Source organism: Grammomys surdaster, unplaced genomic scaffold (assembly GCF_004785775.1).
Source record: "Grammomys surdaster isolate TR1022 unplaced genomic scaffold, NIH_TR_1.0 125901, whole genome shotgun sequence".
Lineage (NCBI taxonomy): Eukaryota > Metazoa > Chordata > Mammalia > Rodentia > Muridae > Grammomys > Grammomys surdaster.
Window position 1 is genome coordinate 592,582 of NW_021620725.1, and position 27,859 is coordinate 620,440.

Here is a 27,859-nt window from a genome sequence, read left to right on the forward strand (position 1 = left end):
GTTTCCAATTTTCTATGAAAAACTGAGGAGGGGCTTACAAGGTAGCTCAGCTTGTGGAGGTGCTTGGTGCCAAGCCCAGAAGGGTGAGTTCAGTCGATCCTTGGGAGTCATGCAAAGGTGGGAGGAGAAAACGAATGGGGCACAGTTCTCTTCTCCTCTCCTTGACTGTACTCAGGTGCACACACAGTAAAGAAATACTACATGTTTACTTTCAATAAAAATAAAGTGTAAAGAAATGCAAGCCTCACAAAGAATTGGTCTTTTGGAAACTCATATGTCTTTGACACAACTCTCAAGGTCAGCATTAGTTCTTGAGGTTTTAAGCATATTTTGTTTTATTGCTGCTCTAACAAGAATGCTTGGAAGTAATTGTTCTCCTGTATGAGTAGTAGATGCTAACATAAAAGTCACCTAAAAAGGAAATTAAAAGTCTCTGGTTCATGTGTATGCAGCTGCACATGTATGTGAGGACATATGGGTGAGGGCCAAAAGACAACCTCATGTGCCATTCAACCTGATGTTTGAGACAAGAGCTCTCATATTGCATGGAGCATGGTAAATAGGCTAAACTTGCTGGCTGTCCAGCGCCAAGGATCTGATTCAGGCTGCCCAGGGCTGAGGTTGGAAGAATATGCTTTTTAACGTGGTTTCTGGAGATTGAATTCATGTGCTTATGCTTGCAAGACAAGTACTTTAATAGCAGAGGTATCACCCCAGCCCCAAATTAGAAGCTTCTCTAGTCATGACATCATGGCTAAAAACAAGTTCGGGTGTGTTTGTGTTTATTGATATACCTTTCTCTCCCATCTAGTCACTTGACGAATAGGTAGAAATGAAACACAGAACCTCATACATTCTAATAACTGAGCTGTACCTCACCCCATAGTTACTCTCTTTTTCACGTGGCTTGTAGACTTAAAGTTAATGAAAATGTATGCACTGATAATACTCCCTACATTTTATGGCCTCTGGCTGACTTCAAGACACAAATAACCACTCCGATTAGTTACTTATAATTATTGTATATTCTTCTGTACTTCTAGGTTTGCCTTAGCGTATCAAATAATGGGTTTCATTAAGGCATTTTATACATATATATTATACTTGGTTGTAATTTAAATCAGGTATCTTAGCAAATACAAGTATTTGTCCTTTCTTCTTGTAAGATAGCAGATTAATATAAACTATTCTGTACCTGTCTACCATTTTAAGATATTTGTATTGCAGAAGATGAAGATAATATGGTAAATATAGTAAAATGTTAATCATGCAACCTAGAAATAAAGGAGTGGTTTTTGAGAAATTCTTTGAACTTTGTTGTAGGTTTAAAAAATTCCTTTTAGACACTGATAATGAAAATGAGTGTTTTGGAGACCTTTCTACTAGAATTCATAGATGTTCTTACTCCTTTTTTATAGCTACATATAATTCCAGCATACTGTATTGTCATGACTTAGTAATTAATTAATAGTATAAATTTTGATGATTTATAGTCTTTCTTTTAAACAGTGTAACCGTTTTTACTTTTGAAAACTAAACTAATCTCAGTGAATGTTTATTAATTGCACTATCAACAAATATAAAAGAAGGTGTTTCACTGTCTAGTCACCTTTTAGGCTTTATCTTTTCTTTCTAAAGAATTTTCTTAGTTCTCACCTTTTTTTGTCTAGCTACCACAATTCTGTATAGAAGACTGCTATTCAGTAATATAGTCAAAATTATGAGTTAACGAGAGGCTTTTGCTTCTGTTCTTAAACCTGTGACTCCCAAACTGCAGAGGCATTTGGGCAGCTGCAGCAGACTCAGATGGTGACCACACCACTCAAAAATTTCACACCAGAATATTAGACACTTCATCAGACATGATTAACCACTGAAAGTTTGTTCGTTACATTCTTGTCAGTGGCATCATAAATGTTTGTGAAGCTGACCTAAAATCCACGGAGGCAGAAATAAGTATGTAGTAGGTTTCCAATCTCAAAGTTACATGGTATTCGTAAACTGCATGCACCCTTCTGCTCATTAGAGCTGTGGTTGTTTAGGCCTGAGATTTTCCTCTTTTCAGTTTACACACTATTCTTTCATTGATACTCAGTTGTTAGGATATACATATTGATTAAACTCTTTGGATGTGATTATTTAATAGCTAGAAGTGTTAGGTATATATTTTGTCCTTAGAGACTGTAGAATATTGCTGGAATATCAAAGATCTGGGAAACTTTGGGAACTTATTATATCTTCTTAAATGTCATTTTCCTTTTAAACTGATATCAATAATATCTTCCAACTTTTGTTTTAAGTTTTCCTTAACTGCTGTTTCTAGCTGGTGTTTCTGTCGGAGACCCTGTACTCCGCACTGGTAAACCTCTCTCGGTAGAGCTTGGTCCTGGCATTATGGGAGCCATTTTTGATGGTATTCAGAGACCTCTATCGGATATCAGCAGTCAGACCCAAAGTATCTACATCCCCAGAGGAGTAAATGTATCTGCTCTTAGCAGAGATATCAAATGGGAGTTTACACCCAGCAAAAACCTACGGGTATGTCTGTGTAACCAGAAATTCCTAAAGTTGGTGAAAGAATATGAAATGAAATGTATATTTAGTGAACTATTTTATAGTCTTAGTCCAAATAAACATAAACCATGGATATACTGTCTATTATTTAATGCACTTATTGAACTATAGAACTAATGCTTTATTCATAAGTTAGGCAAGTGATTTAAATTACGAAAGTAAGGGTATATATACTTAGGGTTTTTGGGTGTTTTGTTTTTGAGCATTAAATAGTGGGTGCATTTGTTCCTTAGGTTGGTAGTCATATCACTGGTGGAGATATTTATGGGATTGTCAATGAGAACTCACTCATCAAACACAAAATCATGTTACCTCCCCGTAACAGAGGAAGCGTGACTTACATCGCACCGCCTGGGAATTACGATGCATCGGTAAGTACTGCTTGGGCTTTGTTGTACACAGCAGCCTGCTCATACATGGCAGTTACCACTGTAGTGCCCTAAAACTGCTAGAGCATTTTGAATATGTAAGCTCTGAGTGACTCCTGTTTTATTTAGTAAGAAATATCTTCTTAACTGATAGGTTTGTCTAAATCTCATATTCATTAGGCTTAGAATAGACATGATTTTAACTGTCAGTCAGGATTTACATAGTTAACTATATAGTGGATTGTGTGAATTCTTAAGTGTATCATTTGTAACTTAGTTTATTAATTTTATTTATAGTCACAGAGTGTCAGATAGTGGAGTCATAATAGTCTTTAAATTGGCGTATAATTTTATTGAGAAGACCATGATAACATTTGATGTCCCCATAGTAAAATGCAGTAAGCAGTTTTTCAAAAGTATTTACAAAAATAAGTGTGTGCTTTATAACATGTAGAGAACACATGTCAGTTTGAGATTCTAGAACAGCTGTCTGGACCTAGCTTACAGACTCCCTCATTCTAAATGGAGGAATTGCCCAAGGGCAGACCATTAATATTTTAACCAGACTACAGATTTCTCCTGGAATTTAGACTTACTTGTGAATGGTTTAAACAGTCTCAGTGTTCATAGATGTTGTCATAGTATCACTTCCTTTTAAAAATATTAATAAAAAAAAAGCTAATATTAAATATTTTCGGGCTCTTGGCATGTATTTTCAAACTAGAGCAATATGATTATTACAATAAAACAAGGTGGAAAGTAAGTATGGGAGCATGTGTAGCTGTGAAGACTTACCTGTCATGCATGGACAATTTATGTAGCTCTTTATTACTTGATGTGCTCCTTTCCAAAAACCTCCTACCATACTTTATACTAGTCAGCAAGACAGTGATGCACCCAGTTAAAAAAAAAAAAAAGCCATATGTAAAGACACATAATAAAACTATACATCTCCCGTCTTACTTATCAAAGAAGCCTTCCACAAGAGGAACCTGGGCTTGCTTACTTATATTTTGGAAGAATGATTCACAGATTCAGCCACTCTTAGTTTTACTGTTTTGTTTTTTTGTTTGTTTGTTTGTTTGTTTTAATAGGATGTTGTCCTGGAGCTTGAATTTGAGGGTATGAAGGAGAAGTTCAGCATGGTCCAAGTATGGCCTGTGCGTCAGGTGCGACCTGTCACTGAAAAGCTACCAGCCAATCATCCCTTGCTTACTGGCCAGAGAGTTCTCGATGCCCTTTTTCCGTAAGTTTGCTGTCTCCCACCATTTGTTCCCAAGGTATTATATGTATCTGTCTTTTCGTAATTTTTGCAGATATGAGTTCTCTGTATTAAATACTGTGATAGGTTTTATCTAGGGCAAGAATGGTGAATTAGTTACATCTGTTGCCAGTAATTAAAGAGGCAACATTTTTTTCCTCCATCGTCACAAACAATATTATATTTAAAAAAAAAAAAACCTTCCAAAAGACTATTTCCAAAAGAAATAGTTTTTTCCAAAAGAAAATTTCCAAAAGACTGTCTGTAACAAAGCAGATAAGTAACTTTAAGTTGTCCTAGAATTGATAGATTGGTATTGCTATAAACTATTAATCTCTAAGATCAGATGGACTCTGTATGCTGCCAACAGTAGTAATTTATAGTGTGCTCTTTTCTGTTTTCTTTGCTTAGAAAATTTTACTTTTACTTGTTAGACACATGGCTTTACTGTATGCTGCTGTATTTTCTACAATGACCTTATCATTTAATTTCCAAAAAAAGACCGGTTTCTACCTCAACCTTGAATCACTATAAACTCATTATTTAAAAAAAAAAAAAAAAAAGGCAATGCTCCCACAGGCCAAGCAGGCACCCTGCCCCTGACCCGAGCATCCTCCCTCCCCTGCAGTCTCACTGAAGGCTCGCTCTTCAGAACTGCACTTTGGGCCGTTCCTACTGCTTCTTTCCTGCAGCAATCTCTGTGCTCTGACATCCTTGCTGCTCCTTGCCTCCTGTCTCTGTATCCGTCATTATTCAGAATATATTCCACAGACAATCTTACGAATAGTTCCTAGTGGTAGAATAAAGCTTTGTGTTTTTGCCAGGACTCCCGTCCAGCTGTTCCCTTCTGCTTTGCACACGCCACTGAGAAGAAACAGATGACCCGTAGAAATTGATTTCTGCCCACACTGCTGTGTCCTCGCAGCTGCCTCATGCTTCTCTGTCTCAGATACTTAGCTCCACGCCTCCTCCTTCCCTGGGAAATCAGAGACTGGGAAGTTCCACCTACCTCCTCTTCCTTTCCCCTTTCAGGGTTTATCACATCTCTGGGCTCCTCAAGTGTGTCTCCCCCTCTGCTTCTTTTCATAAGTCTCCTGTCTAATGAGAGAAAAGGGAAGAGGAGAGGAGGGGACAGTGTTAGAGTTTAATCCTTTCCGTGTGTCCCTGCTCTCGCCCTTGGTGTCATACACATGACACCAGCCCTTCTCTTCTTATCCACGGGAACTCTGTTCTGCCCTTAGCATTGCATGTCCCTTGAACTGGGCAGTACATTTTTAATTTGTCACACCTTTTAATATTGACTTGTCATGGGGCCCCTGTTCCCAACTCCTGTCAGCGTCAGGGTTTCTCAGGGTCCTCTCCTGTAATCACTGCCCACATTAAACCTCAGCTCTTTCAGGGTGGCCTTACCACTCTCCCTGACTAAACTTTATGGTACTGTGTACGTTTCCTAGGCCCTTTTCTACCCTTTTTGAAGGAGATGCTCTTCATATGTAGTTTATAGTTTTAATTCGTGTGTTGTCTTTAGTGAACAGACTTGTACAAGCATGAATGTCATCAGGGCTATTTTGTTATCTCCCTGTGTTCACACAGCTTCCTACTTTCTGGAGTGTCTCATAGAACACACTTTCACTGTCCATCCACTGTAGGTGATAAAGATGGTTAATCATAATAAAATACTTGCTAGTTTGTCGTTTGTTATTTTGAGATAGTGTGTCACTCTGTACCTCAGACTTGCCTGGGATGCTATGTAGTTCAAGCTAGCCTTCAGTTCATGGGTGATCCTACTGTCTCAGCCTTCCAAATTCGGGGACTATGGGCATCAACTGCCATGTCCATCTTTTTTTTTTTTTTTTTTAAAAAAGACATACTTTCTCTATGTAATGCTGGCTGTCCTGGAACTCACCTTGTAGAGCAAGCTGGCCTCAAACTTATAGAGATCCGCCTGCCTCTGCCTCCTTCCTGAGTGCTGGGATAAAAGGCATGCAGCATCACACCTAGCTTATATCCACCTTAAAACTATCCTTTTAGGCACAAATGAGTTGCTAATAATTATGTCAACATATTCTATGTGTATAGAAATGCTTCAGAGTAATTACCCTAGCAGGTAGTTTTGAATCAGTTACCTACATTGTTTAGCAGCATACATTACCAAGCCAATGACATAAGAAACATTTCTTTTGATTTTTGTTTTGTTGTCCTTCAGGTGTGTTCAGGGAGGAACTACAGCTATTCCAGGTGCTTTTGGCTGTGGAAAGACTGTGATTTCCCAGTCTTTATCCAAGTACTCCAACAGTGACGTGATCATCTATGTCGGATGCGGTGAAAGAGGAAATGAGATGTCAGAAGTTCTCCGGGACTTCCCTGAGGTCTGTCTATAAAAAACTCCAAATAATCGTCTAGAGGAAGTACTGCGAGTCAGCTGTCACTGACAATAGTTTATGCTCCATGGGCTAAGAATGGTGCTTTCAATTGTCAAGATGCTTTCAAAGAATTTTAAATTAATATTTTTGATTAATCTGTATATTTTTAAAAGGAAAATGACAAAGTCAGACACCTAGAAGTTTCTCTTCTTTGTTCTCACTTAAGAGAAAAATAAAATGGATAAAAGAAAAACAATCATTTTTATCTTGACTGGGTATGGTGGCATGTGCCTGTAATTCCTGTACTTGGGAGGCTAAGCCAGAAGAATCACTAGCTCAGGGTTAGCTGGACTCCATGAGACACTGTCTAAAAACAAACCCTAAGAAACTGACCATTTAAATGTGCAGCTTTTCATGGTCCCTATGATCTAGGTTGCTGTAGTAACATGTCCTTTTTTATAAAATGATGGATTTCCTTTGTCTATTTGAAATGTCCAAATGAAATTGCCCATTTATCAGACAGTCCTGTGGAACAGACGTGGTGGGGGATAGTCCTAGGGAATTCTGACAAGAGGATTAAAGAGAAACAAGTTATAATATTTGTAAATGGGGGAAGATCGAAAATGTTAGTGTTCTACGTAAACTGGAGCTCACTAGTAGATTCCTACCCTTAGCTCACCATGGAAGTGGATGGGAAAGTGGAATCAATCATGAAGAGGACCGCGCTGGTAGCCAACACCTCCAACATGCCTGTGGCTGCAAGAGAAGCCTCCATTTACACTGGTGAGTTAGGGGTTGGAAGAAAAGAACACTAGCACCCAGCTTTTCTTTCCCAAAGGACTTCATCTTTAAAAAACTCCCATATGATCACTTTCCTAGCTTTTAAGAAATACCTGATTGTATGTATCATAAGAATAAGTAAAAAAAGTTTTTTAAAAGATTGTATGTGTATGTAACTGTGGTGTATCTATTATACCACATGTCTGTGTGCCCTTAGAGGACAGAGCGGATGTCAAATCCTCTGGAGCTGGAATTATAGGCAGTTGTGAGCTATCCAGCTCGGTTCTGTGGTAGAACTCAGGTCCTCTGCAGAAGCTCTTAACCTCTGAGCCATCTCTTCAGCCCCAAATATAAGATGTTTGTCGAGCTGCCCCAGGTAGTGGTGTTGTCTTCTTCACCTGCTCCTTTCCCTCACCTCCCCTGCACGACCACCCCTGCGTTTTGCTGCTGTTGTTGAGCGTGTCCAGGGCCTTCCACAGATGAAGCGAGCACTCCTGAGCTACAGCCAAGCTTCCAGGGCTCTTAAAGCTCATAAAACAATACATTTACCTTCTTAATCTTATTACTGATCTATATTTAACATTGTATATGTAAATGTAGTTATGCATATATAACTAAGAAATTTGCTATACTTTTCTCTTTCAGCCTCAGTGTTTAGGACCTTGATTTCTCCATTTTTAGGAATTATTAACTCTATTTTGTTCTAGAACTAGAGAGCTAATACTATTTAGACTTTGGCCTTCCCTAAATGGAGCCAGTGTTCCCTGTGGCTAGTTTCTCTAGTTTCTCTCATTATTTCTTGTTTTATAAATGTGTCTTTTGGAAGTTTCTGCAAGAAAGACTCACGGAAATCTTCATTTTCCTTGAATTCTTCCTTTCTTCATAAGTTTCTAAAGCTTTTTTTCCTCTATTGCCTTTAAACTTTAACAGTTCTGTTTCTGAACTAAAGTTATTAGACCAATTTTTTAGTAGTCTTGTAGCTTTTACTAATATATGTTGACTTTCATAGACTTCATGGTTTATGATCTACTAGATTACTATAGTACTACTCTGTTCATGAAAAGCAGGCTTCACTTTTGAAGTAGAAGGAATGCCTATCCAAACCCTAACAGTGGTTGGCTGAGTACAGATCAGTATTATTCTTGGATCAGTATTATTTTGCCTGAGAACACTTATTCAAGCAGTAAATATTGGGAGCAAAATCTGAGAATGATTCTCCCCCTTTTAGAAGTGACTTTTTGGTCCAAGAAATTTCTCTTTAAATTTGAAGACTCATAGCTTTCTTAGGATATACTGCAGTGTTGATAACTTGGATACTTCTTCCTCTCTGAATTTGTTTTTTATTTTGAAAGACTTGAAAATTGTATCTGCACCCTTTTCCTCCATTAGACATACTGGAGTCCTTCTGTTTCCCAGGTCTGCCATTTCCTATCCTGTCTTGTATTTAGACTTTCAAACGTACACAAACAAGTAGTGTCTGTTTCTAGTGTTGCCTCTAATGAAGCCTACATTTCCATACAGGTTTCATTTTTCTTCCAGGTAATTCACTGTGGTCACACCTTTCATCTGTTCCTTGTCAGCCTCTTTTGCTGTCACCATACTTCCTTCTACAGTGTTTTTATTTAAATATCTCAGACCATTACTCATCTTTGTAAGAGATGGGTGGAACTGGCTGTGGCTGGTGCAGGGAGCAGGAATTCTTCATGGTTAATTGGGAAATTTGTTATGGCACGCAGTTGTGTAATTATTTTACTGTTTCTCTTCAGTGAACAGCAAGGCATTGGAAGTGAGTCCTTTCTCCTCCCCCGCCTTACCCATGCTGTGCAGTGGAGACAGGGAGTGCCCACTTGTGCTGTGTTTTACCTCCATCTTTCTATGTCTCCTCCATGCTAGCCTGGGCCCAAGGAACTCCTCCTGCTCTGGCCATTTTCTCCGTAGCATGTGTGTCCCAGTTCGCAGAAGCTTAATCCGAGTTGTGTAACTTCAGTGACTCCTTGAAGCTTCCCACTCCTGACTTGTTTTTACTCATTTGGATCTTTTTCCTTGTTATTTTAGCTAAGGGTTAAATGTGTCTTCCCCTTAGACACTGGATTTGTAGGCCTATTTTTCACTCTTTTGTTCGGTTATAACTTATGAAAAGGAGAAGAAAGTGGCATGTTCATGAGCTATTTAAGACGGGAAATCTGCCTCATCTTTCATATGGCCGCCATTTTCCTTTATATGGACAGAGCATAAGCATAATTTTTTAAAAAGATATTTGTATTTTAAACTAAAGGGTAGCATTGCATGGGTGCAGTGCCTGCAGAGGCCAGAAGAGGGCATTAGATCCCTTGGAGCTGGAGTTAAGAGCCATCTGGCTAGTGCTGGAGCCCAAAACAGGAGCTCTGAGAGAGTCATAACTGCTCTTAACTGCTGCACTGTCTCCAGCATCTTTGTGCTGGTTACAGTTAAGCCATTCAAGTGGTGTGGTAACTGTGAGAGAGTTTGCCTCTCATCTTCACCAGTGCTAATCTGCTTAGCAAACAGAAAACATGAAGCGACTGAAGTGCCTAGCACCGGGAATGGATGATTGACATTTTAACAACTGCCACTTTATTACACCCTAGTCAGCCTATAATGTAAAATGGACATTATATACAATGTATAACCTCTCTCCATGTACGTAGTTGTCTTTCATATTGATTTATACAGGTTCTTTGATCAATGAAGATAATTGCTCCTTTTGAATCTATGAATGCAGCTCTGTTTGTCTTTTCACTCCTCACCCGGTGCTAACCGGGAACTCACAAGTGCTAAGCAGACACATTACCCCTCATCTTTTTTTTTGTTTTTTTGTTTTTTTGCTTTTGTTTTTTTTTTGTATTTTTGTTTTTGTTTTTAATCTAAGTTATTGGCTGTTTTTATTTTGTTCTTTTCTTTGTAGGCACTGTAAAGTGTATGTAGGTGATTAGCGAGCCCTTGATTACTCATGTCTATTTATATTTTCTACAAAGGATCTAATATGACATTCAAATGTTGGTAGCATTTCATCAGAGACCTAAAACACATCTGTGCTTATATGAAAAAGTCTGTTTTAGAGGCTAGAGAGATGGCTCAGCGATTAAGAGAACTGGCTGCTCATCCAGACGTCCTGAGTTCAGTCCCCAGCAACATATGGTGGCTCACAACCGTCTGTAATGGGGTCTGATGCCCTCTTCTGGCATGCAGGTGTACATGCAGATAGAGGACTCATATATGTAAATAAATAAATCTTTTTAAAAAAGAGTCTGTTCTAAACATTGTTTAGAAACAAACAAAAAACAAAAACAAGCCGGGCAGTGGTGGCGCACGCCTTTAATCCCAGCACTTGGGAGGCAGAGGCAGGTGGATTTCTGAGTTCAAGGCCAGCCTGGTCTACAGAGTGAGTTCTAGGACAGCCAGGGCTACACAGAGCAACCCTGTCTCGAAAAACCAAACCAAACAAAACAAAAACAAAACAAAAAACAAATAAACATTAGTTAGAATATCTGGTATATTTTTATTGTGTTTTTAAGCCTAAATATTATGTTCTTGAAAGGCTTGTTTTTAAAACCACTTTATGCTTAGTGTTTTTTATTCTCAATCACGATGTGGTACATAGTAAAGTGTTGGTTTACAGCGGCTTTTTCTCTTTGCTCATGAGCTTGTATTGTTCTTGTTAAAACAAAAGTCGGGGCATTAGACAACTCTGACAGTACAGACATAACTGTATGTTCCTATTGCCTTAGAGTTGTATATACTATTTGTTTTTGGAAGATATTTATATGTATTTTATTTCCTTTAATATTTTACAAGTATATAGGGTAGGAGTTATTCCATCCTAGTAGCTTAGAAATCTGTATTATAAAGGTTTAGCTGAGATAAATAAGAAGACCCAGACACTTCATTTCTTGGTGTTTTACTTTATAGGACAGGACAGGGTCTCCATATCAGAGACTAGAGTCTTGAGGATGTCTCAGCTCAGTCAAATACGCCTGTTTGATGTATGGTACAGACAACCTGTTCCTGAAAATGTATTTCAGGATTAATTATATGAACAGAGAGCAGGGCATAAAATCTTTTCCTGTGTAGAGTAGGTTTGGCTATGGCATATGCCTTTAGTCCCAGCATTTGGGGAGGCAGAGGCAGGTGGATCTCTAAGTTCAAGGCCAGCCTGGTCTACAGAGTGAGTTCCAGGACAGTCAGGGCTACACAGAGAAACCTTGTCTCCAACAAACAAACAGCCCCCAAATTATAGTTGTTTGCCATGGCCGTGGCTGGGGTACTCTTTTTCAGTCTGTGATAAACCCAGGCCAAAAGTGGCTCTTTGGTCTTTAGCATATGTTTTGAGGGCTTTAGGAAGTCTAGAAAATGTTTAATGTGCCTGGCCATGGAACATATCATTTTTAATCACATTCTTTCAGATTGAGGGGAGTTACATGTCTTATCTAAATGGAAAAGATGCTTGTAAGTATGGCTCAGCTGTTTGCCTAGAAAAAGAAACTTGGGGAAATGGCTAACAAGATACTTACTGTGCCTGTTGTTGTTCCTTAGGGAGCTTTATAAAGTGAAACACCAAGAAAAGCCAGTAGTTTGTGTTATGACAATATAACTTAACAGTGTTCTTCTCTGTTTAGGAATTACACTATCAGAATATTTCCGAGACATGGGCTACCACGTCAGTATGATGGCCGACTCTACCTCTAGATGGGCTGAGGCGCTCAGAGAAATCTCTGGTCGCTTAGCCGAAATGCCTGCCGGTAAGTCTAGTGTTGGTTGTCACTGATAAAATTGTAGGAGCTGCCTTTGAATTCCCTTTTGAATTTTTCTTTTTGTCTTTCAGACAGTGGATACCCTGCATACCTTGGTGCCCGGCTGGCTTCCTTCTATGAGCGAGCAGGCAGAGTGAAGTGTCTTGGAAACCCTGAGAGAGAAGGGAGTGTCAGCATTGTAGGAGCGTAAGCAGCCAAGAGTTTGCTTTCCTTTCTGTATTTGTTTATTCAGTGGAGACATGGGCTTCTTGTGTAGCGCAGGCTGGCCTGGGACTAGGTGTCTTGCCTTTGCCAACAAACATGTCCTACCATGCTCAGCTTGTGCTGTTGACTTCTCAAAAGAAAAGAATGTCACTTATTCTAAAGAGAGGGCTTGGAAGATTGCTCAGTCAGTAAAGTGTTTACCACACAGGCTTGAGGATCTGAGACTGCAGAACCTTCATTTAAAAAAAACAAAAAGCTATGTGTGTTGATGCATGCCTGTAATCCCAGAGCTGGGCATAGGGTGTGGAAACAGCTGAGAGATTTCTGGGGCTTGCTGGGCAACCAGCCCAGACCACTTAGTAAGTACCAGGCCAGGTGAGAGACTCTGTCTCAAAATCAAGGTAGATGACTCCTAAGGATCAATGTGTGAAGTCATCCCTGGCCTGCACGCGCACGCACGTGCACACACACACACACACACACACACACACACCCCGTACCTGCAGGAACAAGGAGGAGGGAGGGAGGATGTGTATACATTGCTCTGGGAGTGCAGGTTCTTAAGTAGAGTTGCCCTCAGAGAGCTTCCAAGGCACTTTGTGAAGCAATTCAGGCTGTCCCTGGATCTTTGGGTTTCATGGGTGTGATTTCCATGACTTCATAAATTCAACTCATTGTATCTCAGGACTAACTTTAAAAACTGAAGGCATGTTAAGAGGAGGTTAGGTTATCTCATGCTAAGAACAAAGTACAGGTTTATGACTACTGCATAAAGCCTTATAGTTCTCAGAACTTTCCTATTTCATCTTTTTTATTAGAATATGAAACTAACTACAAAAATGACTGTTTTCATTTCTCAGACTAGATAGCACTCAATAATTGCCATTCTTATTTATTTTCAACAAGGTTTTTCCTTTCAGGGGTCATTTACTTTTAAAGTTACGTATATGCAAACATTAAGGCTGGGATCTAGGGAGAGGCTCACTAGGTTAAATGTTTATCACGTTGAATTCCCAGAGTCCACTTAAAACAGGATAGTGTAGGACATTTTTAAATCCCAGCACCCCTACAGCAGTGTGCGAAGTAGAGATTGGAGAATACCCAGAAACTCCCAAGGCAGACACAGCATATGCAAGGGCAAACAAGAAACTGTCTCAAGCAAGGTAGCCCCAAGGTTGTCCTCTGACCTCCACGAGTGACCCATGGGACAGGTGCACCACCTCTGCACATATGCACACACGATTGGCTTGGGTTTTGTTTGTCTGTTTTCAATAGGGCTGGGGTATAGCATTGGGTTTTGTTTGTCTGTTTTTAATAGGGCTGGGGTATAGCGTGGTGTTAGCTCATGTGCTTAGCAGTCATGAAGCTTTGGATTCCATTTCTAGCAATAAAAACAAAATTAACTATTTTTTAAAAATTGATGTTTGTATATTGTGTTTTGATATCTTTATATTTTTAACTTTCAAGTATATGGTATATGTGATTATTTTTCATAAACATTTCTAATGATTATATTTTGTTTCTAATCTAGAGTTTCTCCACCTGGTGGTGACTTTTCTGATCCCGTCACATCTGCTACTCTGGGTATTGTTCAGGTATGTCTTCCCTTCTGCCATACCCCAGTTGTAATTTAGCTAAGTAATCATCAGATATTTAATTTAGTCACTAAAGAACTGGCAGAAAGTTTTTTAAAAAATGTTTTAATAGTATCCTTAACACTGAAAGTTTAGCACATTCTTTTTTTTTTTCTCAGTTTTTCACAGTTTATACTAAACATAACAGAAGCCTGGAATACATCCTTGTAGCAATTTTTTTTTAGTTAGAGTTATCCTACCCAATAAACTAACTCTTACGTATAGAGCCAAATAGGCCCCAAACTGCATAATGCCAAAACATCACAGAATAGTCCCAGGTCTCATCAGAAAGTGGGTATCTCCCGTCATGCAGGAGCACCTGGCTGGTCTCTCACTGTCCTCCCGTTGCTCAGCCTGGTAGTTTTCTGCATCTAGCTGCTGCCAGGGACAACTGTAGAAAAAGCACATCCACACTGTGAACCGTAGGCTCCAAAGTGATACAGACATTACCCTCTGTTTTCTGTACCAGGTGAGAGCAAGGCTGGAAAATGTGGTTTAGTGGGTAGCTAATCATTAAAGAAGCCTAAATTTAAAATGTGTATGAATCAGAACTATAGTTTTAAATTATGTTACGTTTTAATTGACTCGAGTGATAGTAACTTGAGTTCCTTAGAATGTTTAAAGGATTTTAATCAAGGCAAATCTGTTTGGTCTCAGGAAGCCCACTGGTCCTTCTGTTGTTATACCATAATAATCTCCAGTTGCACCTATTTTCCTTTTTACTATCACATTTGATATAGTTATTGCCCACCTTGAAAATAGAGAAATGTGATTTTTTTTTTTTTAGTTAAGATTGGGTTTTTGTACATTTTAATATTTACATAGACTAATATGATATATAATTGGCCCAAGAAGTTACAAAGTGCTTATTAGGGACAGATATACTGCACTACTTTGAAAAAGAAAAAGCCTAACTTTTGTATTTTTAAATTAGGTGTTCTGGGGCTTGGACAAGAAGTTAGCTCAACGCAAGCACTTCCCCTCTGTCAACTGGCTCATCAGCTACAGCAAGTACATGCGTGCCTTGGATGAGTACTATGACAAACACTTCACAGAGTTCGTTCCTCTGAGGACCAAAGCTAAGGAGATTCTGCAGGAGGAAGAGGATCTGGCGGAAATCGTGCAGCTCGTGGGGAAGGTGTGTGGGGCTGCGCTGGGGTGCCTTACGAGTTGCTGAGACTTGACTATGCAGGTGCTTGCCTGGCTGGCGTAATGGCTCCTGAGTAATCTCAGCACTCAGGAGCCTAAGGTAGGGAGCGTGCCACAGTTCTGGAGCCCATCCGCGCTACATAGTACAGTCCAGGGTAGTATGGGCTACGAGTATGAGATCATGGCTCAAGATAACAAAAACCTTAAATGTGAAATAGTTTTTAAACTAACGACAGGTGAAATCAAGACACCCATCACCCGGTCAGTTTAGGTTTGAAATTAAGGCCTGTCAACATAATTTTTGTAGGAGCATTAGAGCCGGCCATAAAGGATCAGATTCCAGTTCCCTTAATAATTAGGTATGGGACCTCCAGTAAGTGACTTACATACGGTTGCCTAGATCTAGATATTCCAGAGGAGGATGCTGTAAATAACCGTAGTCATTTTAAATCTCACAATTGAATGATTTCTCAGGTCATATAAAGAACTAGCCAGGACTCCCCAACCCCCTCCCTCTCTTGAGATAGATTATTACCATGTAGTTCAGGCTAGCTTCACATTCACAGGCCTTCTGTCTGTACCTCCCAGGTACTGGGACATGTGTGTGCCACAATGCCACGGCCTGTTATTTTTATTATATCTGATACAATTACCTAATTGATTCCAACAAGGACGATAACATTAGATAGCTAACATCTACAGCACGTACTGCACATTTAGTATTTACAGAGCATTGTGATCCTCTCTGACGAGCAAGAGATAGGCCTGCAATACCAGACAAAGGCAATTTGAGGAAAATATTTTGCTTATGAATACAGATTAAAATATTAAATATTCACTTACTAGATCTGGTAGGGCATACAAATACAATCCATCATGAACAAGCAGAGTGTAGCAGATGTGACCCAGAAATGTATCATTAGGAGCTGGGGAGATGACTCGGTCATCAGCTACAGGCACCTGAGTTCAGATCGCCCACACCCATGTAAAAAACCATGTGTGCTGGTGTGTGCGTGTGATTCCAGCAGCATGCAGGTAGACAGCAGGGTCCCTGGGGCTGGTTGGGCCGCTGGTAAGTCCCGAGTTTAGTGAGAACAACATTAACTGGAGAACAATTGAGGAAGACACCCAGCATCAGCCTCTGGCTTCCACGTGTGCAGGCACACTGCACACATGCAAACTTCTGCACACACATGAACTTGTATGCATTCATACGTAAAACATAATGCATCATAACTTGCCAATATAAAAAATGTAATTGGAAAATGATACCTCAACCAATATGTAAACAATATTTGAAGTTTACTGTTGTAATTTTAGAAATCTCGTGCAAAACAAGGAATAGAACTTTGTAACTCTGTAAACAATAATATGCTAATCTCTGCTTGGTAATGTGTACCTGTATTGTACAGCTACTGGGGACATGGACTGGAAAGGTACTTGAGCCCAGGAATTTTACAGTAGCCCAAACACATAACAGACGCTGTCTTAAATAAAACATGGGGGCAGGAAGACAGAACAAATTCTTAAGACACTCACTGTTCCCACAGAGGACTTGGGTACAATTCTCAGCACCCATGTTGGGCCACTCACAACCACCCTTAACTCTAGTTCTCGGAAATCTGATGCTATTGTCTGACCTCTGCACATCCCCATATACACACAGCAGACACAGAAGCATACCCATGAATAGAAATTAAAATAAATACTAAAAAAATTATCAGGGGAAGCTCAGTGGATAAAACATATGCTGTGCAACCTTAAGTACTTAAGTTCAGTTCCCCACCACCACACACCTGCACACCTGCAGCCCTGACATTGAGGGCCAGAGGCAGGTTCTGGAGGGTCACCGGCTAGCTAACCTAGCCAACATGGCGAGCTTCTAGTTCAGTGAGAACTCTTGTCTCAGGGGAGTATGGGGAAAGTGATAGAGGAAGAAACACAGTGTCCTCCTCTGCCTTCCACATGGATGCACAGTCACATACACACTACACACGGTATGTGAAAATACCAATAATATACTAAAATGGGAATCCTTTACTTAATACAGAGTAGGGAAATTTCAGATGCATTTAAAAAAAAAAAATCCAGATTGAAACTAGAATGCTTACAATCAGTTGAGTATGGAAGTCCTAAATAGTGAAATTGTTTCATTCAATTAAAAAAATATATCTTAGAGTTTCTATTGCTGTGATAAAACCCATGAACAAAAGCAACTTGGAGAGAAATGGTTTATTTCGTCTCATACTTCCAGGTAACAGTCCATCAGGGAGAGAAGTCAGGGCAGGACCTCAGTCAGGACAGGAACTTAGAGCCGAAGCCGTGGAAATGCTTATTGGCTTTTTCAGCCTGCCTTCTTATCATCTGAGATCATCCACCCAGAGTGACACCACCCTTGTGGGGTGGGCCCACCCCTTACCAATCATTAATCAAGAAAATGCCCCACAGGCCAAACTGGTAGGGGCCTGTTTTTCAGTTGAGGTTCCTTCTTCCCAGGTGACTCTAACTTGTTTGAAGTTGACATTAAAAACTAACTAGCACTGTTGTAAAAGGAGGAATGTCATTATTTGTAAATGTCCTCATCTAAATAGAAAACTAACAGAGAAGCAGAATTGGTAAGCGTTGGGTGAGGAGTCTTGATTCAAGACAAACAGAAACCAAGAGAAATTTTTGTATACTAACAGAACACACAGTGTTCACAATAGCAATGGAATAGAGGTCATAGCTAGCATGGCAGCATGTTTTTAGACTCAAATAAATGTTTGATAATACCACTTCTGTTTGAACTATAAAGTCAGTGCACTACCAAGCACATTTCCAGCTGATTTCATATTCAACATTGGAGACTGTTCCCCATGCACACTAAACAGACATTCTATTACTGAGGTACATCTCAGCCCACTGTAGCTGAATCTTCTGAGTAAATCAATAATCATTCTAAAGTTCATTTGCTGTCCTAGACATTCACTCTTAGGGAAATAAAACAACAGTAAATAAAGAAGGGATGTTCTTCCATCGGGTATTAACAGAAAATTATAGTAATAAAAACAGTGTGATATTAGTAAGATAACAGACAAGCACACCAGTAGACAGAGCAGGGGTAGAGTTCATATCTGGATCCTCAGTACTGCAGAGTGTGTCACAGATCAAGTGAGGGAAGGATGGCTTGTTTGGTCAGCAGTGAAAAAGCTATTAAGCGTCTGAAGCAAAATTGGGTTGCTTCCCAGGTCCACATCCAAAGGTTAAATAACTACAAATAGGTTCAAATCTAAGGTATGAAAGGAAACACTTTTACATTAATAGAAAACAAAATTGGGGGGGGGATTTATTTTGTGTATGTGCCTGTCAAAGGATCCACATTTGGTTCCCAGCACTCACATGACAGCTCATGACTGACTGTATGTGGATATGTACATGAGTGTGTACATGCTTTTGGGAGCTAGAGGTGTCAGACAGTTGCACAGTTATGAGGTGATGTGGGAATCAAATCTGGGTCTTTTGAAATAGCAATGTATGTTCTTAACTTCTGAACCATCTCTCCAGCCTTAGAAAAAAACAGATCTATGATAAAGACACTTGCTGCCAAGCCCAATGACTTGAGTTCAATTCCTGAGACCCATGTGGTAGGAAAAAAAAACTCCCAAAAGCTGTCCTCTAACTTCCACATGCAAGTTACGGCACACTCACACATACACACACACACACACACATACACACACATGCACGCACACACACGTGCCCATGGAAATAATTGAAAGTATATGTGTGTGTATGTATGTATGTATGTGTGTATGTATGTATATATGTACACACACACACACACACATGTACACATATGAATGTTAAAGAAAGCCAATCTTATAAGATTCTTTTTGTTATGTAGGATTAGAAAAGGACTTCTGCAGTTTTCCTAAGTATAACAAGCGAAAGCAACGGTGGGGCTGGAGAGATGGCTCAGTGGTCAAGAGCACTTGCTGCTCTTTCAAAGGGTCTGCATTTGATTCCCAGCACTCACATGGTAGGTCATGGCTGTCTGTAATTCCAGTTCCAGAGGATCAAATACCCTTTTCTGGCCTCTGTGGCACTGAGTACACATGTGTATACTGAACATATATGCAAGCAAAACACTCATACACACAAAATAAATATAATAAGTTGTTAAAGGAAGTTTTCAGTAAATAAAATTAACAGTCTACTGTCTAAAATGTAACCAAAGGGTGGAGCAGACAGATGAAAAAGCAAGCCAGAAATATTACAGACCTATAGATAATCTTTCAAACAGCAATGATACAACAGTCTACACTAGTTTCAATGGCAAAAAAATGTACATCTGGGTGTTGCCAAGTACTGTGGGATCTGGGACTGGTGTACAACTGATGGGCATACCATCTGAAGTGGCCATAGTAGGCACAGTGCTGGGTGCTGAGAGTCCTCAGTAGATAGATATGGTAGTAGGAAATTAGATGAAATTGGAATGCCCTCTACCAGGGGCATAGATAGACTATAAAGAACGGAAGATTCAGCCAGGCAGTGGTGGCACATGCCTATAATCCCTCAGGAGGCAGAGGCAGGTGGATCTCTGTGAGTTCAAGACTAGCCTGCTCTGCAGAAGGAGTTCTAAGATACCCAGGGCTACACAGAGGAACTCTGTCTGGAAAAAGAAAAAAATGGAGAATGTGCATACAGAATGAAATTGCCAAGGTTGAAAGAAGTGAATTAAGTTGCAGAGAACAGTATGGTAGATCTTTAAATCAGCATGTCAAAAACACCAGGGTGCTTTAAATAATGAAAATGCTTTCATAAAATAAAATGTACATTTTTGTATAATTGAAACAAAGCACGATGCATACTTAAGATATTTACGTGTGGTTGAAGGAAGAAATAGGGATGAAAGAGATCTTTTGAGAAGAAAGCTTCTCCTTGTGAAAGGCTCGCTCCTTACCTCAGTTGCTAATACACAGAAGTCACCCCAGAGCGCCTCAACTCTGGGACTTGTCCCTTTCTCCTCTTGTTAGTGATCCTAGCAACAGTGGTATTACGTCATGTTTGCCATGGTGGTTGCCAACAGTAGAGCACTTGAGGCTTAGCTTACTAATAAAACTCCACTCCCATAAGTGAATAGTTCTAAACATCCTGTAATATGAAAAACAAAGTAACTTTATGGGCTGTTTAGATTTCTGTCAAATAAACTTAAGAACTGGATTCAAGTAATAGAGACAGGGTAGGATATTAAAAAGTACTTTAAAGAATGGGCAGGCTGGTGGGGAGGACCAGGGAGGGAAGGAAAGAACTGGATCAAATAGATTGTATATGATTCAGAGAAAATAAATGTTAAGAACATGCAGGGCTTGGATACTGGAGTAATGGCTCAGCAGTTAAGAGTACTGGCTGCTCTTCCAGAGGACCTGAGTTTAATTCCCAGTATCCATTGCCTTTAACTTCAGTTCCAGAAGGTCTGATGCCCTTTTTCTGGCTTCTGCCAAGTTCTGCGCATACATGGTACACAGACATACATGCAGGCAATCACCATAGACATACAATAAAAATAAATAAATCTAAAGGGGATGTTGGAGAAGTAGTTCAGGAGTTAAGAGTATTTATTATTACTCTTGCAGAGAACCCAGGTTGTTTGCTACACCCAGATTAAGCAGCTTACAATGATATGTAATTCCAGTTCCAGGGCATCTAATAACCTCTTCTGCTTCTGGGATCATGTGCACACATGGTGCACATGAACACACATGGCTGTACACACACATAGATGCTTTTAAAGAGTAATCAGGGCTAGTGAGATGGCTCAGTGATTAAGAGCACTCATGTGGTGGTTCACAACCATCCCCAACCCCAGTTTCAAGGTATTCAATGCTTTCTTCTGACCTCTGGGAGTCAGACAAACATATAGTATGCATACATACATGCAGGCAAAGTGCTCATACACATAATAATTAAAAAAAAAACTAAAAGCCTGCTCTTGTTGATAGCAGTATTGTCCACAGTAACCAAGAATGAACCACTTATTAGTGAATGAGCAGATAGTACATTAGTATAATATGTCTACCTATTAGTGAATGAGCAGCCAGTGCATTAGTGAATGAACAGACAGTACATTATTATGTGATGTCTACCTATTAGTGAATGAACAGACAGTACATTAGTCCAGTGTGTTGTTATCATATGCTGCAACACTGAGAATGCAGAGGATGTTTTAAATGAAATAAGCTAGTCACAGAACAAACACTGTGTGATCTTACTTGTCAGCTGTCTAAACTAGGAAAGGGAGCAGTGCAGTTTGTGGGCTTAGGGTTTCAGGGCTGCAAGGGGGCTAGTTTAAAAACAGCTCACAGAAATGCGGTTGTGCTTTATACTGCTGAACTTTAAGAGGTTCAATTCAGACCTGCCTGAAACTCACTTTGCTATCCAGGCTAGCCTAGAACTCACACCAATCCTCCTGTTTCAGCTGGCTAAATACCGAGATCATAGGCATGAGCCACTATGCCTAACTGCTAAATTCTAGATTTTATACTTATGTGCTGTTTTCCCACTATTAAAAAGCATAAAGGTCTTTTATTAGTGGTAAGTGATTATATGTTGATGTATACTTATTAATTGATTGTTACCATTGGGCCCATGTGATGAATTAAATTTCTTAAAGTATCCTTTTCTTTCCTAGGCATCTTTAGCAGAGACAGATAAAATCACTCTGGAGGTAGCAAAACTTATTAAAGATGACTTCCTCCAACAAAATGGGTACACTCCTTATGACAGGTACGCTTGCTGCACTGATTTCCTTGTTTATTGGAGGATTTTTCTATTGTGTTTTGGCAAAGAGCTGCCTGCACATTGAGAACTTTCTCACATGAGTGCATTCTGATTCAGTATGTTGCTTATTTTATATGTTCATAGCAGACTTCTAATATGCCCCTTGTCTCAATTTGCTCGGTAGTCAACTTCTGACAGTATTTTTGTTCACAACCATCTATAATTAGAGTGAATTGTGGCTTTGTGTGCAGACCTGGGGGAGCGTCACCTGCCTCAGTTTTCTTCTCCGCTGCCTTCTACCCGCCTTGCCTGTGGATTTGTTTTGTGCCTTCTCTGCCTTATTTCATAAGAGTCTTGCATTTCCTGCTACAACAAACTCTTGATGAGTGCCCCTCCTGCCTTCTTCCACCACTTCCCCGTGCTTGCCCGTTTTCATTTTCTCTGCTAGTGCTCTGACTTTTTTAGAGAACCTGTTTTAAACAATTTGAGTCTTTCATCTTAAGCTAGCCTTCTTTCTTTAATCATATTTGACTCCATAAAAAAAGAGATGGGGGGAAGCACTAGGAAAATGGCTCAGTGTACCTGATTTTACCCAAATCCACACAAAACCAAGCACAGTAGCGTATATATGTGTCCCTGCCTCCTTATGGAGATAGAATCCTAGGCAGCTCATGGACCAGCTCGAAGCTAGTGTGACATTCACAGCAGTGGACAGCAGAGGCTCTGAGAGAAGATGGACTGACACCCAAGATGAAAACTGAGCAAATAAAAGAATTGATCAGAATGTAGGGCAAGTAAAAATAGGCCAGTATGTCAGCCTCAACCCTGATCTGTCCTGAATGGAACCACTACATAAGGAAAACAGGCAGAATTCTTTAAAAAGATTATAAAAGAATACATGGAATTGAGTATTTGTTCCTCTGTGTGTGTGCATCTGTGTGTGTGTCTGTCTATCTGTCTGTCTGTGCTTTAAAAGGGTATGAGTAGATAAAAATGAATATACTAAAGGAAACAGAAAACTGTGGGAGGTGGGGGGAGGTGGCAGCTTCCCTGGCATACCCAAGAGCCTGGGCTCAGCACAGTGAGAAAAAGTGAGGGAGGAAGGTATAGAGGCGTGGGGTTCGGGAAGAGCAGGGTAACTTTAGCAACTTTTCAGTTCTCTGCTTTCCTATTATTCCTTAACCCTTATCTCTGGTCACAAGGGAGCCTTTGCTACTCAGTTGTTTTAGCACTTAAGCTATGTGTTGAATTGTTTGTACGAAGCAGACTGCTGACCCGTCACTAGAGTGCGGCAGTCCTGCCCCGTCATAGGTCTCTGGTTGACAGTCTCAACAGAAAAGTCAGAATTCCTTTCAGTGCATGCATATTCGTGTCCGTGTATGCCATCCAACTGAGGTGTCTTTTCCCCACTGTTTCAGTCCTTATGTATCATCCTGTGAATAGCAGCAGAATGTATATTATGCAAACTGATGGCTAATAATTCATAACTAAAGTTTTGCGTAGTAAAAGTGTGAATTTGCTTTGTAGGTTGTTTTTGCTAACTTCCTGTTGTTCGTTTCCCTAGGTTCTGTCCATTCTATAAGACGGTGGGGATGCTATCCAACATGATTTCATTCTATGATATGGCCCGCCGAGCTGTGGAGACCACCGCCCAGAGTGACAATAAGATCACGTGGTCCATTATCCGTGAGCACATGGGGGAGATTCTCTATAAACTTTCCTCCATGAAATTCAAGGTATATTTTCTTTCTACTCCAGCTTTTGTTAGTAAGAAACCAACTCTTCCTTTCCCCCTCCTTCCCCTCCCTTCCTCCCTCCCTACCTCCCTCCCTCCCTCCCTTTTTCTTCTTCCTTTTTCTTCTTTCCTGTCCTATCTGAATTCCAAACCTGAGGTATGAAATGTGCATTTTTCTTTTCTTTTAAGATTTATTCTCATTTATGTGTATATGTGCATGTGCCGTACATATGTGCGCCACAGGTGTGTGGATACCTGCAGGGCCAGAAGTAGGTGTTGGATGCCTGGTATGGATACTGAGAACTAAGCTTGGGTCCTCTGGAAAACAGCAAGGCTTTATCTCTAAGCCCCTGGTGTGCACTTTTTATTTTACACTGCTTAGGTTGTATAAAACCAACAGTCTTCCAAGTAAGGTTCACTCAGGAATTCCAGTGGTAAAGATTGTGGTGTGTCATGTCTGTAGGGCTGCGCGATGGTCATCTGGTAAGAACACTTACTGCTCTTGCAGAGGGCTTGGGTTCAATCCTAGCACCCATATGGTGGATTACAATTCCTGAAATTCCAAGGATCTAGCACCTTTTCTGAGCCCCAAAGGCTCTTACACACAAATGGTATACAGATATACACACAGACACACATGTGTGCATAAAAAAATATATAGTATATTATATTCAAAATAAATCCTAATGTATTTTCTCTGTCTTAGCTACGAGGCAGTTTGAAGTGAAGTCTTGGCTGGGCAGCAGCTACTTTACTAGAGGGCCTTTTATCTCATCTAGCCTACACATTCTTTCAAAGTTTAACCAGTTAAGTGAACTTACTGGTAGAAACACTAATGTATGAATATTTTTTAAAGTGTTTGATGAATTAGATTACATTTCATTATTTCTTGTCATGATTTACAGGCACATATAATGATCATCCATTAAAAATGGTGCTCTGAATATATTTATACTACAGAAACAGGTCTAAGTCTAGAGGACACAAGGTGACTTAGTGGGTAATGGCACTTGCTGCTTAACCTGATGACCTGGATTCAGTTAAATGAGCTATATTAGATTATTGTCTATGTTAAACTTCTCCATCTGAATGTGATGCCACCAGGCCTTGAATAGGAAATTCACTGAATTTTAACTTTTACTTGTTGTTTACACACATACACTAATGTGTAATGCTACAAGATTCCCACTAGTTTACACATTGCTAAGATTTGATCATTGAGTGTCAATAGCAGGCAAAATTCAAAAATGAAATGTTGGTTTTGTTTTAGTCCATTTGCACATTTCCACTGTAAAAGAAAGTTGGGTTTACCTGTGATTTACCAGTGTACCTCAGCTTAAGCTGATACTCCATATTAATAAATAACCTATCACACATCTGGAAAATTATTTTCCATAGGTAAATTTGTATTTTCTTTTTTAGGATCCAGTGAAAGACGGCGAAGCAAAGATCAAGGCCGACTATGCACAGCTTCTTGAAGATATGCAGAATGCATTCCGTAGCCTTGAAGACTAGAACTGTGATTTCTTTCCTCTTCCTCAGCAAGTTCATACGTGTATATTTTCCTGAATTTCTCAGCTCCAACCCTTCGCTTCCATATTGTGCAGCTTTGAGACTAGTGCCTATGTGTGTTCTCGTTCATTTTGCTGTTTCTTTGGTAGGTCTTATAAAACAAACATTCCTTTGTTCCAGTGTTTGACGGAGCTCCCTGACCTTTATCTGAAGTGGTGAATGTAGTGCATATGATACACAATGTAACATACACGTTGTAACATGATACATACTGTAAACTTGTATGTAAGGTGACTACCCCTTCCCTCATCTCCAGTAAACTAAACAGGACTATTGCATGTACTCTATTGGGAATGGAAGGCCAGATCTCTGTACTGTGGATAGGTACTTAAGAAAAGACTCAGTGTTTGTAGTTTAGACCACTGGCAACTTAGTGTTCTGTTGAGTAACTGTTTTCCAGGAAATATTTCCATTTAAAAACATAAAAGATTAATGTTCCAATTATTTGTAGCTTCCCCGGTATCAATCAGGACTGTTTGTGGGGCACTTGGGAACTATTTTGTTTTTCTAACAGACATTTGCAAGGCCGAACATAATAGATAAATCAGTTCCCTCTGAGAATGAGAAAGAATGAAATGAAAGAGCTAGGTGGTCAAACTTAAATTGATATCATCTTGTTAAAGCATATTTTATTTCACTAAGAGAAATTTAATATCAAGGACTTTTGTATACTCAATTACTAGGAAACCTTTTTTTTTTTAATACAATTTAAAAATCATTGAAAATGTGATCCACATCATGGTCGTTCTTTTCCTCAGACTTAGTCAGCCAAGCTTCTCAGAGTGGGGTGGGGCAGGGTTAGACCACCACAGACGTACAGTGCCTGCAGGCAGTCTGCCCCTGGGAGAACACCTGCACTGTGGAGTTTGGGGCCAGAGTGGCATTGTTTCCACAAGGTACTTGTGTCCTGTGTTTGTTTGCCTGTTGACATTCTGAAAATAGCAAATTTACCAATTGCAGAATATATTTTCTGTGTTTTCTTTTTCACTGACTCAGAAAGCTTCTCAAAGTATCTGGTCACAGTAGCTTCCTTTCTGTTGTTAGAGATGAAAGTTGTTCTTATATTTAACTGGTAACAACCAAAAAAAAAAAAAGATGAATTTTTGTCTTGCTGTTTCACTGTGTTTAAATAATAATTCTCATATTTGCATAATAAGGCTCGCTTCAGAGAGCTTGGAGAGCTCCCTATTCACTCTCAGGCTGATAGTGCTGGCCATGCTTCCTCTTCAGGAGGGGGAAGGCTATTGGAACATGGCTAACTCTCACGTACACAGTGTAATAACGAAGTATTTATTTAAGCCTTGGTATGTTGTTTAAATTATTAGGTGGTGCATTTCTTATGGTCTTTTGGATAGATATAGTCAGTCTACACTTCAAATGTAATGTGTAAATCCTTGCTAGTGCATGTCTACACAGTGGACTGCTATTCAAGAAGGATATTCTTCCACGTAACAATTTTAAAACTATTAAACACTGTTATCGGAGATGGATTATGCAATGACTTGTTGAGAGGTGGATTAACGGTGCTGCTTAATCGGTTTGCTTCCAGTGTGGCTTCGTATCCAGAAGCCCTGACCTGTGGAGATGAGAAAGACTTCAAAACTTGTCTGCTTATACCTACCAGCAACTTAGGCTTGTGATCAGAATGAGTGATCCCAAGAAACTACTTGACCAAGTTTGTTTTTGTTGTCCTGGATTCGAGATGTGCATTCTTCCTCGCTGTATGATGTATGAGTGTGCAGACGCTACAGAAACAATGCCCAGATTTTCACTGTAACTTTCCCTTTGCCCACATTGTAGAGCTTCAGATTCTTCACTGATAGTGCTTCTTTAGTAAGGATGTGTTAAAATATAGCAGTCTTTTTAAAAGATTATGCAGTTCTCTATTTATTGTGCTGTGCCTGGTCCTAAGTGCAGCCAGTTAAACAAGTTTCATATGTATTTTTCCAGTGTTAAATCTCATACCTGTGCCCTTTGGAAACTTCCATCCTGAACAATGAATAGAAGAGGCTATATAAATTGCCTCCTTATCCTTAAGATTTCACTATCTTTATGTTAAGAGTAATGTATAATTATTAAAGTCTATGAAAAATAAAAAGTGGATTTAAATTAATTTTTCTTTCCCTTTTTATTCTTTCTGCTGGGAAAGGCGGGGTAAGAGCTCTGAGAAAACATTACACCTTCTATTTCGACTTAAATATATATAATTACTTGCATCTTGAAGTGGGATTGCACAATTCACAACAGTCTGTATAACATCCTACAATCACAGCACAGGGCAGTTGGGAAATACAGTCTGCAGAGTGTTTTCCCGTTATAAGTGAGTTAACTTTGTTAAAGTTAGAGGCAATCCGTAATGCTCATTTCAATTTCTGTCAATTTAACTAAATATTGTAATGCAAACAATTTTAAATCTAATACAGCAATTTACCAATACCCACTGTTGCTTTCCAGTATGTTATCTAGATGCACATATGTGGGGCTTATCAGATTGGCTTGCCTGGCTGGAACTACGGAGTCCAGCAGTGCTCATCTGCATGCCCAGCAGTCAGTGCACAGTAGCTGCTCAGTCCAAGAGCTGGAAGCCTCAGTCCAAGAGGGACTTCTGAAACCTCCAGAGCTCATGTGGAAAGACTGGAGCAGCAGGAGTCTGGCATCTATGAGTAACAGCAACAGCAACAGGCATTCAGG

General features: G+C 39.7%; 1 protein-coding gene across 1 annotated transcript in view; it reads left to right on the forward strand.

The window, feature by feature from the left end:
- Positions 1 to 27,281, forward strand: part of Atp6v1a (ATPase H+ transporting V1 subunit A) — a 49,865-nt gene extending 22,584 nt beyond the window's left edge. Inside the window, exons 4-15 of the mRNA XM_028752415.1 lie at positions 2,324 to 2,538; positions 2,808 to 2,945; positions 4,037 to 4,188; positions 6,410 to 6,572; positions 7,241 to 7,349; positions 11,981 to 12,103; positions 12,187 to 12,301; positions 13,851 to 13,914; positions 14,888 to 15,091; positions 21,773 to 21,867; positions 23,426 to 23,597; positions 25,019 to 27,281. Of these exons, the coding sequence (XP_028608248.1) occupies positions 2,324 to 2,538; positions 2,808 to 2,945; positions 4,037 to 4,188; positions 6,410 to 6,572; positions 7,241 to 7,349; positions 11,981 to 12,103; positions 12,187 to 12,301; positions 13,851 to 13,914; positions 14,888 to 15,091; positions 21,773 to 21,867; positions 23,426 to 23,597; positions 25,019 to 25,111 (1,643 nt within the window). The 3' untranslated portion in view covers positions 25,112 to 27,281. The remainder of the gene's footprint in view (positions 1 to 2,323; positions 2,539 to 2,807; positions 2,946 to 4,036; positions 4,189 to 6,409; positions 6,573 to 7,240; positions 7,350 to 11,980; positions 12,104 to 12,186; positions 12,302 to 13,850; positions 13,915 to 14,887; positions 15,092 to 21,772; positions 21,868 to 23,425; positions 23,598 to 25,018) is intronic.
- The last annotated feature ends 578 nt before the right edge of the window (positions 27,282 to 27,859 follow it).